The sequence below is a fragment of the Hemiscyllium ocellatum genome, chromosome 47 (genome assembly GCF_020745735.1).
Source record: "Hemiscyllium ocellatum isolate sHemOce1 chromosome 47, sHemOce1.pat.X.cur, whole genome shotgun sequence".
Classification (NCBI taxonomy): Eukaryota; Metazoa; Chordata; class Chondrichthyes; order Orectolobiformes; family Hemiscylliidae; genus Hemiscyllium; species Hemiscyllium ocellatum.
Genome location: NC_083447.1, coordinates 453,299 through 469,099, shown reverse-complemented (window position 1 = coordinate 469,099; position 15,801 = coordinate 453,299). Strand labels below are relative to the sequence as shown.

General features: G+C 45.0%; 1 protein-coding gene across 1 annotated transcript; it reads right to left on the bottom strand.

Moving 5' to 3' along the window:
* Positions 1-1,871: 1,871 nt before the first annotated feature.
* On the bottom strand, positions 1,872-10,304 carry LOC132836686 (trafficking protein particle complex subunit 6b-like). The gene is made up of 6 exons (XM_060856084.1): positions 10,117-10,304; positions 7,903-7,970; positions 5,715-5,832; positions 4,899-4,982; positions 4,302-4,395; positions 1,872-2,970 (listed from the first exon to the last, which is right to left on the bottom strand). The coding sequence occupies exons 1-6, from the start codon at positions 10,198-10,200 to the stop codon at positions 2,939-2,941; spliced, it is 480 nt and encodes a 159-aa protein (XP_060712067.1). The 5' UTR covers positions 10,201-10,304; the 3' UTR covers positions 1,872-2,938.
* Positions 10,305-15,801: the final 5,497 nt, after the last annotated feature.

Sequence of the window (15,801 nt, the reverse complement as noted above, 5' to 3'; positions counted from 1 at the left end):
GCTTTCATCATACTTAATCAAGCTGGCCTTTAGATAGGGATAGAATCTGACCCACTGACATGGGTGTAGAGTGTGGTTAGTCATAAGGCAACTGGGTTTCAAAACGGACTCCACCTCCCTTCACTAGGACTTTACATAGGTTGTTTTAGAAACTTTTAGGCCCTCTAGTTCTTACCTTTCCCCTAATATCCTCCATTTTAACTCATTACTTCCACCCAAACCCCCACCAACCACTCCCCTAACTCTTTGACCTTTCATGCCTTTTATGTCATTAACCCAGTACTGACCATGGGCTTACCTCACCAGCCATGTGGAGATAAAAACAAAGTCTCTAACAATTTAGTACAGCTCTCATTCTAACACTATAGTTTTTATTTCGCAATCATTCATAAAATCTTTTTAAAGCTTTCATATATCAATGGCTAATCTTTTATTAAAACAAATTTCTATTCAGGCTCCACTTCAAGGACAGTTAATCCTTTAATAGCCTCTTTAAACTGTAAATTAGTGATGCCAGATCCCCCAATTGAGATACTGACAGCTTTCAAAGTATGGCCAAACATTCATACTCAAATACTGATAGTACTTGGGGAATGCGAACTATGAACAATTAGTTTCTGACTCTCACAACAGGTTAAAGAACTTGCAGCTTCTGTTTGAACTCAGCAGAGCCATTTGCATTTAGACCTGAGTTTGGGTTTCCCTCCAGGTGTCAATTACAGCCTTTCTCTCACCAATACAATAGATCTGTTGGAAATGGGGCCAGGTCTTCTACATCTGGGTCCTGCCAGGTATTTTAAAAAGGTCTGTTGTATTCCAACTCTGTGAAAATCAAGCACAAAGTCTTTGCTTTGGCTACTGTAAACATGTTACAGAATAAGAAGGCATAGATTTCAGAGACAAATTTAATTCAGACATTGCTTGCCAGTGACTCATACCATACCTCCACCAAACTGATAGATCGCTAATATTTTCCAACAAGCAAAAAAAAACCATTCTTCACAAGATGGTGATTAAGAATATATGGAAATAAATATTAGGATAAGACTTCTAAATATCCATGGCAGTGGCAAAATGACTGGCTTCATAGGTCAGGGATCCAGGCTAATGCTCCGTGGAAACAAAATCTCACCAGAGCAAAAGGTGATATTTAGATTAATTTGATAAAAATCTAGAATTGAAAACTCACAGTTTTGGTGATCGTGACAGTATCACTGAATATTGTACAAGACCATCTAGTTCACCAATGCCCTGCAGGGAGTGAAATCTAGCAGCCTGATCTGGTCTGACCTAAACAGGATTCCAGACCAAAGTAAAAACAGAAATTGCTGGAAAAGCTTGGCAGGTCTGGCAGCATCAGGAGGGATCATTCAACCGGAAACCTTAACTCGGATTTCTCTCATTTCTCTTCACAAATAATTTGACCATACAATTGTCCCTCCTGTCCTCTGATGAACACAGTAATCTATCCTGTACAAAGTGCCGTTTCTTCATGTGAGCAAGGCAGACAATTCAATCATTGGTGAACTGTCAGTCAGGTAAGGACAGAACACGAGATCAGAGAGAGTCACAGATGGAGTAGGACTAAGTGTGTGCTGTTGGAGGCGAGTGCTGAGGGAGCGTCGCACCGTTAAGGCAGGTGTTGTGTTAAAAGTTCAAGAGTACTGTTCAACTAGAATGCCATTTCTTAGGTCCTGGCAGTCATATCAACAACCAATTCACCCATTCATGATAGCACGGATCATGGGATCTTGCTTTGTTGATCAGCGCATTAAGAAATTCTCAATAAAGATGGCGTTCAAGTCTCTACATCATTTGGAAGTTGCAATTTTTTTCACTTGTACAATAAATCATTCACAATAATCTGTGGCTCGCTTTATGGAGATGCATTTAATCAAAAACTTGGCAGGTGCATGAACTCATACAGTGACTGCTTTCAGTAGAAAATCAGACAAAACAGAATGGTAGTGGGAGGTGAAGAGCCATAGGCATTGAGTAAATCACTCACACAATGGAAAAACAAAATAAGCAAAGTATTTGGGCTCCTTTGGTTCAACTTACTAATGGCTCCCTTTTTTGGATGAGACCATTTTTTGGTTTAAAACTTCAAGCACATCCCCAAAGTCTAGATCCAGGTCCTGCTGCTTTTCTGGCTTTTCAATGTATTGCATCAATAATGAAAGCAAGGCCAAATTGGAAGGTCGGTGGCTAAACAAAATGGCCCCAGCTACAATCCTCCCTGCAAAGCATTTACACCTCACCTGATGGCACCAGACCTGCCATAAACCCACATGTTTGAGATGATCACATAAAACATGTCACAAGCTATGACCTTCAGAACATAACTGGACTGTCTAAGGCTACTCCCATATCTTGTGAAGCATCAGGGCAGCATTCACACAGAGTCCTAGAAACCACAACAGACTCCATCTCACGTGCTCTAACTGGTTAGAGAGAGAATGCCAATCAAAACGAGGACGGATTGTCACTATATTTTGAAATGGAACAGCAATGGTGGTGTCCAAACACATGGGAAAAAGATTCCATCTTTTTGAATCCAGTGCAGGCAGGTCATTCATCGCCCCATCTATGCATAAATAGGTCATGGACTGAGGTGGATAGACAAGGAAGAGACAGAACCTTCAGAGAACAAATGCTCAGTAAAAATTTCCCTTGAGATCATACTTCAGAAACACACTGCAATTTCATGGTGATCCTAAATGTGGCCAGTCCAAGCAAGTGCCCAGTGTTTAACCTTCGCCCGTTCAGAAACTTTGGCTGATTCTAATTCCCATGACTAACGCATTGAGAAACAACTAATGCATCTCCAGGAACACACAATAACAGAGAGGGCAAGGCATAAGTTCTCCTTTCTGTCGAAGTTTCAGCTTCACTGTCATCTCTGCGTTCTTCAAACCCCAACAGGGACATCACGGTCCTAGGATTTCTGCATTATAATGTGAAATTTACCTGAAATACAAAGGAAATAAAGTAATAGAAACTGCGTACTAAGCAGAGCAGGGAATGAAAACGAGGTCGGTGGGAGTAAGGATTTGAAGTCGCAGTTTTAGGAAGCATGATATCAATCAATGGCAGAACACACTCAAGTGGCCTGCTCATGCTCCCTTTCTCATGTTTATGTAAATCAGGGCAGGGCAGAGAGTGAGAGCACTAGACACAGACAGAAAGCACACAAGATAGACACTGGATGCAGAAAATGAGTGGGAAGCAACATGGGGCCATACTGGTTTGGTGGATAGTGACATGGTTCGCCTACTCTGCATGAGGCCTCACGGTCAAACACAAATGATGGCTGGTACTAGCTCACACCTGAATGTGTCTGGGATGGATAGTGTGAAAAAGTTAATCTGAAGGAGCTGGCTGGGCATGAGGTGAACAAAATGGATGATGAGTATTAGCTAAATATTCACTGCAATCCTCAGGAGCAAAGAACAGGCGGCTGAAGGAAATAAGAAAATGTCTGATTATAGTAGGTAAGAGCACCACCTAGTGTTGCTGGAGGTTCCTGCCACAGTCTCCAGCTCCTGCAGGTTTTACACACCACTTCCCAAAATTACTTCAGAACCAGTGGCCCACAGGTGCTCAGTTTGTGCTAGCCTGTAACCTGGAATTACCCTGTTTAAACAACTCTCTATTTTCTTTTTTAAATGCTATGTTATTCCTATTGTGAAGGACTCTCTGCCTTTCTGACTGCAGTCTGTGAGAGGAGTGGGCTTCCTGCTGATTTTACAGTCACTGTTGCCATAGCTTCCTACGTGGACAAGGTCAAACCACTTACTGACAATGTGACTTATCTACCAACTATGAAAAGGCACTTTTACCATAGCACCATCAACCCTGGCTTACTTTGTCAGCAAGGAGTCTTCAGTCTACGGCTGTGGCAACACAGAGGGGTTCAACTGAAATATGGAGTTCACAATGTAGGCAGAATCACAGACACAGCCCCTTGTCCTGTCATCGTGTGGGGGAAATCACAGACACACACCCCTCCCATCCTCGTGTAGGGGAATCACAGACACACCCTTATCCCGTCATAACGTAGGGGAAATTAGACGCAGCCTAATGCCCTATCACCGTTTATGGAAATCACAGGCCCTGCCTCTATGTGGGGGAAATGACAGACTAAAGTTGTGTCAGTGTGGGTAAACTGCAGACACAGACCAATGCCCCAATACAGCAGTGTTCTGAGAACAGGTTTTCAGTGAGGTTGTATGGAAGGAAATGGTGGGATAGGAACATTAATCAGTGCAACCTCTCCCCTCCACTCGTATCCCACTTACATGCTGGCATTACTGAAACCTCTGCAGTAACTGTGCTGTCGATGCCCAGGTTGGATAAAGCTCCTCTTACGAGTCCACAGGTGAATGCTAGGAACTTAAAAAAGAAACACAGGCATTCTGAATATAATTAAACAGATGCACAGTTGTCTAATTACATTCCACCCTCCCTACAATAATTTTCTCTGTTGTTTTTGAAATCATTATTGTTTTGCATATTAATGTTGCACCACAAAGTACACATTCATTTAATCTTTTTTCACAATGGAGGAAGTATTGGCTAGTTCACTGCGACAAATCCAAAACCTTCGTTAAAGTTATATTACAATAAAGTGTGTTTTTTAATGTTACTGATGAAACCTGGTGTGAATTGCTTTTGTTGTAGACAGCAGTCAATCAGCAGTGGTTTAATTGGGATTTTATAATTTTGTGACAATTTGTGGAGCAGTGAGACACAATTATTGGCATAGTCTTGCTGGGGAAGTCATAAGTTTTATGGTCACATTTACATAAGTGGAAGGGTAATCAACAACTACAAACCATATTTTCTCCTTCACACTTTTAATAACCAGAAGGAACACCTATCACAGGGGCCGATACCTTTGGTGCTTCCTCCAAGTACTGCTTCCCACTGGAGACTGGAGTGAGAAGGCGAAAACGATTGTCCTGAAGTACATAGGTTCCCTGAAAGAAACAAAGCACAATTGAATCATGAGATAACAACCTAGTGGTGTTATCATTGGACTGTTAATCTAAAGATCCAGGTAATATCCTGGGAACACTGATTCACATCACTCCATGGTAGATAGTGGAATTTGAATTCAACAATAATTTGGAATTCAAAGTCAAATGATGACCTTGAGTTGACTGTCAGGAAAAAAACATCAAGTTCACTAATGTCCTTTAGGGAAGGAAACTTCCATCCTTATCTGGTCTGGCTTACATGCGACTCCAGACCCACAACAATGTGGTTGACTCTTAACTGCCCTCTGGGCAATTAGGGATGGCCAATAAATGCTGGCCTGGCCAACTATGGCCACATCTGTGAAAGAACAGATCATCATTCCTGATGAAGGGCTTTTGCCTGAAACATCGATTTTCCTGCTCCTTGGATGTTGCTTGACCTGCTCTGCTTTTATACACCACTCTAATCTAGATACTTAAAAAAAAATCACCACCCAGTTCATTTCACCCAATGCCTTGGTAAAAAGGCCAAAATTCCTCCTCACCCCTTTCATTTAGAAATTGCCTCACTCCCAAAAGAACTAAACCCTCCCTTTATAAAATGCTTATTCCTCAATAGGAGTGTGACACACCCCCATATAAACACTTTTCTACGACAACCCAATTCCATCTTGATAACCTTCCTTCTCCAGCTAATGTCAAAATAAAAACTTTGTATGAGGCTCCACTCACCTGATGGTTTGTTCGTAGGTTGTCAATCTGTTTCCTGAAGAGGTTGGTCCAAAACTCCTTACAGATAAATTTCATAATGTCCAGCTCATCTTTGAAGGATGGTGTCTCTTTGGTGAACCTACAACAACAATGTGCATGCAGGTAACAGTGCACATTGGAATCCTCTTTACCATAGCGACAATACTGAAGCAACACCAGGTTATAGTCCATCAGGTTTAGTTGGAGGCACGAGCTTTCGAAGCGCTGCTTCAACCTGTTGGACTATAACCTGATGTTGTATGATTTTTAACTTTGTCCACACCAGTCCAACACTGGCTCCTCTAAATCATGGATACTGAAGCAGCTCATGTAAATTTGCAGCAAGACCTAGATCACACCCAAGCTTGGGCTGAGAAGTGCCTATCACGCTTTGAAGTTCAATGGCATTACCTCCACTGAACTGTGCACTATAAATATCCAGGGGGTTACCACAGACTAGAACAATTATACATAAATACAGTAGCTAAATGAGCAGGTCAAAGGCTGGCAGTTCTATTGCAAGTAACTCACTTTGCTAACTCCTTAATGCTATCTGTTATATACAGTGCACAAATCAAGAGTGCGATGGAATAGTCCCCACTTGCCTGGATTACTGCAGCTCCATCAACACTCAAGAACCACCATCCAGGAGAAAGCATCTCACTTGTTTGGCAACTCATCCACTATCTTCCACATCACTGCCAATACACAACGATAACACCAGGTACCATCTAGAAGATGCACTACAGTAACCTCACAAACAGCAGTGTGGGTGCTCCTACACCTCAAGGACTGCAGTGGTTCAAGAAAGTAGTCACCACCATCTACTCCATGTCTTGGGAAATAAATGCTGACTTAACCAGTGACATTCACATCCCATGAGAGAATAACTGAAATGGCAGCCAAGTCACATAAGGATATAGGAGCTAAACTTGGTCAACTAAGTTGGTTCTAAGGCATGTCTTCAGTGAGATCAGGTAGAAATAGTTAAGTTTTAAGAGGTAATCCCCCAAGTTTAGAGTTCACACAACTGATGGCGTGATTGTCACTGATGATGGGATAAAGATGGGGGCTAAAGAAGTCACCATTACACGGAGTACAGAGAACCCAGGCAACTGTTGGACTGATTGAGCCACATGTGAATTATGTCCCAGGGATCCGACAACACCCATCTGAAGTAACAGCTGTTCTGATTGGCTTCATGGAAATTACTGAATGTTCAACTGTAACTCTGCTGCAGAATATCAGCAGACTCAGCATTAAACCTGGAAATCATCCTGTTCTGGTGACTCAATCGCTGACACTGGGTGATCAGTCGTGTTTTCGGGTTCATGCTGAAAATTTTTTATCTGGAGGAGTTTGGATACAAGTTTTGTCTACATAGTTATTTTGTAGATCAGAAGTGCTCATTGCTGGAAAGATTTGCTGCTATGACAGAAAGAGATACCCCATAAAACAGAGTCAAGGTTTGAAGGTAGCAAAATGGGAAAGACAAGATGGAGCTGGTAACACAAATCTGCAGAGAATCATCATATACAACAGCAACAGGAATTGTGCCATGCTTGCTGACTGCCAACAAGATATAAAATGGCTTGGTTAAGGCCATAAACTTTGAGTCATATTTATCAGAAAACAAAATGACTGGAAACAAATGTCACAACAAAAAAAAAATCACATTAAAATCATGTTCAATTCAAGACACCGGCCTTTCGGCCCACCAAATCTGTGCCAAATCCGATTCTTCTTCAGACCTGCTACTTACTGCCCATGTGCAGCTTGTAGTGCACGGTGTGCCTCCCATTCACGTGTCTATCAAGGTATGCCTTAAACATTGCTAACGTGTCTCTGCTTCCACCACCGCCACTGGCAGGGCACCCACCCTGTTCTGTTCATTCTTTGCATCAAAACACCTTACTAAGGTCAATGCCAGAGTTTGTTGTGAGGTCGAACCTCCTAAAACCATGGTTAGGTAGCAAAGGCGAATCGTACCAGCAACGACGAACAAGAGGAACATTCTCTGCATCAGTGAATCTGAGGCAGGTCTGATCAAAATACACTGCATAGCAGGGAGACAGGATGGTCTTACCAGGTCATTTCAGAATAACTAATCATTGTCTCTGCTGCACTGTAATGTAACATCAGCAAATACTTGAGGCACGTGGTCACTAACCTCTCGATTAAACCTTGTCCTGCCCGAAAACCCATCCCTTCCAATGTGGAAATGGATTTCCCATGTTCCTGTTGGCAGAAACAATGGAGTTTAACAAATGCAGCACAACCTCAGCTCTACTTTAGTCACATACAGTGTCATATGTTTCAGAAAAAAAATGATTAAAATCTTCTATATAAATCCATATCAGCCTTGAACTTATTAAAAAGATCTCATTCAGATGAACTAACCTTTTCAACTCAAGCAACTACAGACCAGATCTATACAACTGGTCTTCATAGCTGAACTATTTTAGCAGAGATACTATGCGGGTGAAAGCATACTACACGCCCTCCAAGAGGACTATCTCCTTGATGAGGTGTGGTGCCCAAGCAGCTGAGATGCTCAAAACTGAAAACTCTGGGAATACCTACTTCCACAGTAAAAGATCTGTAAGAATCAATCAGAATAAAAGCATTTTTACAGGTCACCATAGGGTCAGAAACCTTGTTATGGAGAAGAGTTTGCAATATATGCTTAGTTTATCATAATTTTATATATAGGGCTTATTTTAGTATATGTATAGGTAAATGTAAGGGTTTATTTATGATACATTTGAAGTACATCAAGAATAGATTAATTTTAAGATAACTTTTAATACATTTAGGTTTTAGTTAAGTGTATTATCAAGTTTATTTATGGCTATATGGAGTTATTTGTAGTTTGTGTTAGTATATCTGGATTGCATTTATAGTACATTTGGATTTTTTTAAAAATGCATCAATCTTAACGTATTTAGGCTACATTCAGGGTTGAATTAGGTCTTATTCATTTTTAAGTAAATTAAGAGTGTGTCTATGGTCTATTTTATGGTGTAGAGTTTATTGAGGTGATATACAGGGTCATGAGTGTGGTGCTGGAAAACCACAGCCGGTCAGGCATATCTGAGGATACTCAGGAGGCACTTTGTCAGATGTGGTACGGTAGCTCAGTGGTTAGCACTGCTACCTCACAGCGCCAGAAATCTGGGTTTGATTCCAGCCTCAGGCAACTGTGTGAAGTTTGCACGGGCTCCCCTTGTCTATGTGGGTTTCCTCCAGGTGCTCCGGTTTCCTCCCACTATCCAAAGATGTGCAGGTTAGGTGAACTGGCCATGCTAAATTGCCCAAAGCGTTCAGTGATACGGAGGTTAGGTGCATTCTTCAGTGGGAAATGTAGAGCGATGGGGGGAATGGGTCTGGGTGGGTTACACTTCAGAGGGTTGGTGCAGACTTGCTGGGTCGAAGGGCCTGTTTCCACACTGTAGAGATTCTGGTATATTTGTATAATATTTAGGACCTAATTGTGCCTAATTCAGGGGGTACATCCCCATATCAGGGTTTATTTAGTGGACATTATATTTGGGTGATATCCAGTCTCCCCTCTCCCCAGTGCAGGGTATATTTGAGTGATATGCAGTCTCTACCCCCACCCCCCGGGTATATTTGGGGGGACACACCCCCCCCGGACCCGGGTATATTTGGGGGGGACACACCCCCCCCGGACCCGGGTATATTTGGGGGGGGACACACCCCCCCCGGACCCGGGTATATTTGGGGGGGGACACCCCCCGGACCCGGGTATATTTGGGGGGGGACACCCCCCGGACCCGGGTATATTTGGGGGGGGGGACACCCCCCCCCGGGGCCCGGGTATATTTGGGGGGGGGACACCCCCCCCGGACCCGGGTATATTTGGGGGACACCCCCCCCGGACCCGGGTATATTTGGGGGGGGACACCCCCCGGACCCGGGTATATTTGGGGGGGACACACCCCGGGGCCCGGGTATATTTGGGGGGGGACACCCCCCCCGGACCCGGGTATATTTGGGGGGGACACACCCCCCCCGGACCCGGGTATATTTGGGGGGGGACACACCCCCCCCGGACCCGGGTATATTTGGGGGGGGACACACCCCCCCCGGACCCGGGTATATTTGGGGGGGGACACCCCCCGGACCCGGGTATATTTGGGGGGGGACACCCCCCGGACCCGGGTATATTTGGGGGGGGACACACCCCCCCCCGGGGCCCGGGTATATTTGGGGGGGGGGACACCCCCCCCGGACCCGGGTATATTTGGGGGGGGACACCCCCCGGACCCGGGTATATTTGGGGGGGGACACCCCCCGGACCCGGGTATATTTGGGGGACACACCCCCCCCTCTCTCTGCCCCCCCCCGGGCCCGGGGTTACCGTGTCTCCGCTCTCGGGCTCTGAGTAAACCTGCGCCACCATCTCCAGGTGCAGCAACTCGAACAGAACCGCGTCTCCCATCATCACCTCCACCTCCACACCGAGGCTCGGGGCCTAGTGCGGGATCGGGCCCGGGATCGGCCTCGGCTGATCAACTGAGGGGCGGGGCTGACCCGCGGGGGCGGGGGCGGGGCTGACCCGCGGGGATGGGGCGGGGCTGACCCGCGGGGGGGCGGGGGCGGGGCTGACCCGCGGTGGGGAGGGGGCGGGGCTGACCCGCGGTGGGGAGGGGGCGGGGCTGACCCGCGGTGGGGAGTGGGCGGGGCTGACCCGCGGTGGGGAGGGGGCGGGGCTGACCCGCGGTGGGGAGGGGGCGGGGCTGACCCGCGGTGGGGAGGGGGCGGGGCTGACCCGCAGTGGGGAGGGGGCGGGGCTGACCCGCGGTGGGGAGGGGGCGGGGCTGACCCGCGGGGGGTGTCTCGAGGTGGGGGTCGGTCTCTTGGTGGCCGCGGCTTCCTTTCCCGGAGTGAGCGCAGCGCCCCGTCCATCTCTTTCCCCCCCCACCGGGGACATACACATCCCGGGAGGGGGGCGGAGGTCAGCCCCTAACCCCGTGGGGAGGGGGAGGTGGGTGTGGGGTGAATCAGGGCCCTCCCGGGGGGTGGGGGGGGATTACTGTCCGGGATCACATTCAGGCAGCGGCTCATGGTCGGCCACCCGCCCATAAATCCACAAAATATATCAATAATATAAATTATTCAAATATCTCTCCCCCCCCTGAATAAACCCAAATAAATCACTAAATAACCCCCAATAACACCGTGTCAAATGGTGGGATTTGAATGTTTGTAAGTATTCAGGAATTAGAGAGTGTCAGGATGGCCATGACCTTCATGGTCACTGCCTGGAGACATCTCAGAGCCAGGGCCTTCAGGGAAGGAAAGGGCTGTCTCCATGTGACTCCAGTCCCACAGCAATGGGGTGGGACTCTCACCTGTCCTCTGGGCAATTAGGGAGGGGCAACAAATGCTGCCCCCATCCAGTGGACAGATAAAGACAAAAAAAATCAAAAATTAACCCACTCCAAGTGAACCTCAAAATTAAAAATGAACTTCTCATAAATATTTCCCTAAATTACACGGTATCAGGGAGAGTTGGCAAGGTGGATACAGAACTGGCTTAGTCACGGGAAAAAGGGTGGCAGTGGAAGGATGCTTTTTGGAATGGAGGGTCGTGACTCATGGTGTTCCACTGGGATCAATGCTGGAACCTCTGCTGTTTGTGGTCTACATAACTGATTTGGAGGAAAATGTAGCAGGTCTAATTAGTAAGTTTGCGGATGATACAACGATTGGTGGAGTTACAGAAAGTGAGGGAGGTTGTCAGAGAATACAGCAGGATATAGATTAGTTGGACGCATGGGCAGAAAATGGCAGATGGGGGTTAATCTAGACAAATGTGAGGTGATGCATTTTGGAAGCTCAAGTACAGTTGGAAATTATACAGTGAATGGCAGAGACCTTAGGAGTATTGATATGCAGAGGGACCTGGGTGTAAGGTAGTTTTTAAAAAATGCTTATGGCATGTTTCCATTCATTGGAAGGGCCATTGAATATATTGATGGACAAGTTATGTTGCAGCTTTATAGAATGTTAGTTGTGCCACAGTTAGAATATTGCATACAATTCTGGTCACCACACTACGAAAAGGATGTGGATGCTTTGGAGAAGGTACAAAAAAAGGTTTACCAGGATGTTGCCAGGTATGGGAGACTTTAGCTATGAAGAAACGTTGGGTAGACTGGGTTTATTTTCACTGAGATGCAAGAGATGGAAGGGGATCCAATAGAAGTTTATAAGATTATGCAGTCCTCACTTTCTCCTAGTTTATAAGATTACGAATGGCATAGATAGAGTGGAAAGTATGAGGCTTTTTCCCAGAGTGGAGGGGTCAATTACGAAGAGACACAGGTTAAAGTGTGAGGAGGGGGAGTAAGTTTAAAAGAGATGTGCAAGGCAAGTTTTCCACACAAAAGGTGGTGAGTGCCTGGAATGCGCTGCCAGAGCAGGTGGTGGAAGTAGACACAATAGCAGCATTCAAGAAGCATCTGGCCGAATACATGAATAGGAAGGGAATAGAGGCATGTGGGTCCTGTAAGTGCAGACAGTTTCAGTATAAAGGGCAAAATATGATGGTACAGGCTTGGAGGGCAGATGGGCCTGTTCCTATGCTGTCGCGTTCTTTGTTCTTTGTATAACCCTCCATCAAAGCTTCTTCGAAATAAATAAATCACTTAAATAATAAATTTATAATAAAAATGCACCCTTATCATATCCTCCCCAAAATAAACCCTTAAGCTTCAAATTCAAAATAAACTTCTTAAATAATTCTCACATGAAATAACTGCACTCATAAAACCCAATTTAAATAGCACATCTAATTCATTCTTTGTTTCTCTTCATACGTTCCCTATTTTCTGTTCCTCTAGAACGTGATCTGCTTTCAGATATTTCTTCCAGTGTGATAAAAAAAATGTGAATTTTTACAGCATCTTTTACCATTTTCGAACCTATCATTTTACAGCCAGCGGATTACTTTTGAAATGCAAGCACTGTTATAGGAAATGCAATGGGCAATTTATGTGTAGCAAGGTCCCACAAATAAAAATGTAATAAACTATCAGATGATTTATGTGTTTGTTAAGGGATAAATATTTCCCACACATTTGCAAAACCTGATAGTACTCGTTTGAGTGTTGCTGTGGGATCAAGTGAGAACAGGGCTCTATTTAATGCCTCATTCCAGGATCCAATCCTCTGAGAGAGCAATACTGTCTAAGTCCCAATCAAAGGAAAATACTGCGCATGCTGTAAATTTGAACTAAAATTTTACAATGAAAGTGCTGGAGAATCTCAGCAGACTGGATAAGTCTATGGAGAGAAGTAAAGGTAAGTTTTCAATTTAATGTAACTTATTTTTAGAACCGAAAGGAGTTGGAATTTCTTTTGTGTTGCAGCAAGAGGGGGAGGAGGAGTGATTTGAACAAATGATGAGTGTGACCAGAACAAAATATCAAGGTAGAGCTCATGGTGGTAAAGGAGTGATCGAGATTTAAAATTAGTGTAAATGAGAGGTGTGATAGGACAAGATGAGTCCATTCTGCTAAGAGCAAAGCCAAAAAGACTCAAACAAACAAGATGGGTGTGTGTGGATGAGAGTGGGGTGGGTGAATATAATAAAAATTGTGGACTGAGATGAAATGATCTCATGGACTGAAATCAAAAAAATGCTAGAAATCACAGTGGGTCAGGCAGCATCCATGGAGAGAAAAAGAGAGCAAGATAACGTTTTGAGTCGAGATTACTCTTCTTCACAGCTGTAGCGGTACATCCAGTAATGGTCTCATATTTTGGAATTCAACGTTGAGTCCTAGAGGCTGTAAAGTTCTGGATGTAGGTTTTGCTCGCTGAGCTGCAAGGTTCAGTTTCAAACATTTTGTCATCATAATAGTCAACATCATTAATGATCCTTTGGATGAAACACTGGTGATATGGTACCTAGTATGAAGATGTTACCAGTATGGTGGTGAAATGTCTGAAACCAAACCTTCCAGCTCAGTGAGCAAACCTACATCCCAAACCTCAACCTGAGCTACAAATCTTCTCAAAACTCGCTAAGGCTATAAAGTTCCTAAATGTAAAGCAGGCTGTTATCGGTTGATCTTGCATTGTGTTTCTTTGAAGCACTGCAGCAGTCCCAGGTTAGAAATGTTAGCATGAATTCAAGCTGGTTTATTTAACTGGTAAGCAACTGGAAGGTTTGAGTTGGAGCCATTCTTACAAACAGAACAGAGGTGTTCTGCAAAGTGGTCTCCAGTCTACAATGTAGAGGAGACTGCACTGAGGGCAGCAAATACAGTGGATTAGATTGAATGAAGTACGTGTAAAATGCTAGGTCTAGATTAGAGTGGTGCTGGAAAAGCACAGCAGGTCAAGCAGCATCCGAGGAGCAGGAAAATCGACATTTTGGGCAAAAGCCCTTCATCAGGAATGAAGACAGGGTCTCCACCTTCCTGATGAAGGGCTTTTGCCTGAAATGTCGATTTTTCTGCTCCTCGGATGCTGCCTGACCTGCTGTTCTTTTCCAGCACCACTCTAATCCAGACTCTGATTTCCAGCATCTGCAGTCCTCATTTCTGCCCACATGTAAAATGCAGTTTTGCCTGGTTAGTGTGTTTGGGCCCTTGGGAGAGCATGAAGAGACTGGTAAATAGGCAAGTGTTACACTTTCTGTGGCTGCATAGGAAAATGCCATGAAGGAGTGAGCAAGAGTTAGGTGTGATGAGGGAGTAGACCAGGGTGTTGTGGAGCTCCTGTGGAATGGACGGTTAAAGGAAGATTTATTTGATGGTGACATCCCACAGAAATGGTTATAGAAATAGCAGAGGACAATCCTTTGAATGTGGAGTGGAAAGTGAGGATAAGAGGAGGTCAGTTTTTGTTCTGAGAGGGAGGGGAATGGGTAAGGGCAGAGGTGCTGAAGGTGAGTCAGACATGATTGGGGGTCGTGTCAAACACAGTGATGGGGAGTATCCTTGGTTGAGGAAGGATGCCCACTGCAAGGTGATAGCATCAGACCAGATGCAACAGAGATTCCCTCAATACTGCCAACTGGTACTTCAGCTTCAATATTGTGTATGATATCAAAGATCCATTGGGCAGAATAATCATAAAATAAGATTCGTACATTAAGTTTGAGAGATGCATATTTCAATCCAAGATAAGGACCTTGAAGTTAAATAAAACCAACTATGTAATGTGTGAGGAGAGAATCATGGATCCCTTGAGTGTGGAAGCAGGCCATCTAGCCCATTGAGTCCACACTGACCCTCCAAAGTGTATACCACCCTCTATTGTTTCACTGTAATCCACCTAGCCTATGCATCCCTGGACATTATGGGCAACTTCCCATTACCAATCTATCTAACCTGCATATCTTTAACGTTTGGGAGGAAAGCAGAACACCCAGAGGAAACCCATGCAGACATGGGGAGAATGTACAAATTCCACACAGTCACCCAAGGGTGGGATTGAACCTGGGTCACTGGTGCAGTGAGGCAGCAGTGATAAGTACAGCACTACCCAAGGTTGTTCAGGAGAGGAGAATAAATGGTGTGGAGCAAGTGACAGCAAGTGAAAGAAAGATTTTAAAATAAATAATGCAGAGATAAAATTCTGAAGGAAAAGTGACCATTTGTGGCTGGCTAAAATTAAAGCTAGTATCAGATTAAATTAGCAGGTGTGTAAGAATAATAAAGTTTGGTGTCTGCAGCACAGGAATAAACCTTAATACAATTGGACAGGGAAAGCAGAGTTCCTTCAGTGTGAGTCTGTGGTCTCCAAATGTTAACGGTGGGAGATTCAATGGACCGAAGGGCCTGCTGGATGCTGTAGGACACCGAGATAGTTTGTTCAGGATGGAGGAAGGGCCTCGTTAGGGCAGCCCCTGTCTGCAGCTGCACAGGGAAAGGGGGTGGAGCTACTCCATCCATGGCCATCGGCGCTCGACTCCTCTCCCTGACCAGCAGGGCGGCGTTCGATTGGTGAGGGCTGGAGTGGGCGGATGGGCAGGCAGAGCCGCCAATAGGAAGCGGAGACTGGGAAAGGGGAAACGTGATTGGTGGTC

Excerpts from the sequence above, each read along its gene's own strand:
- LOC132836686 (XM_060856084.1), bottom strand. The coding sequence starts at position 10,200 with ATGATGGGAGACGCGGTTCTGTTCGAGTTGCTGCACCTGGAGATGGTG. Across the intron at positions 4,396-4,898 it reads ACTTGGAGGAAGCACCAAAG|TTCCTAGCATTCACCTGTGG; the intron begins GTATCGGCCCCT and ends TTCTTTTTTAAG. Across the intron at positions 2,971-4,301 it reads GGTTTCAGTAATGCCAGCAT|GTAAATTTCACATTATAATG; the intron begins GTAAGTGGGATA and ends TTTGTATTTCAG.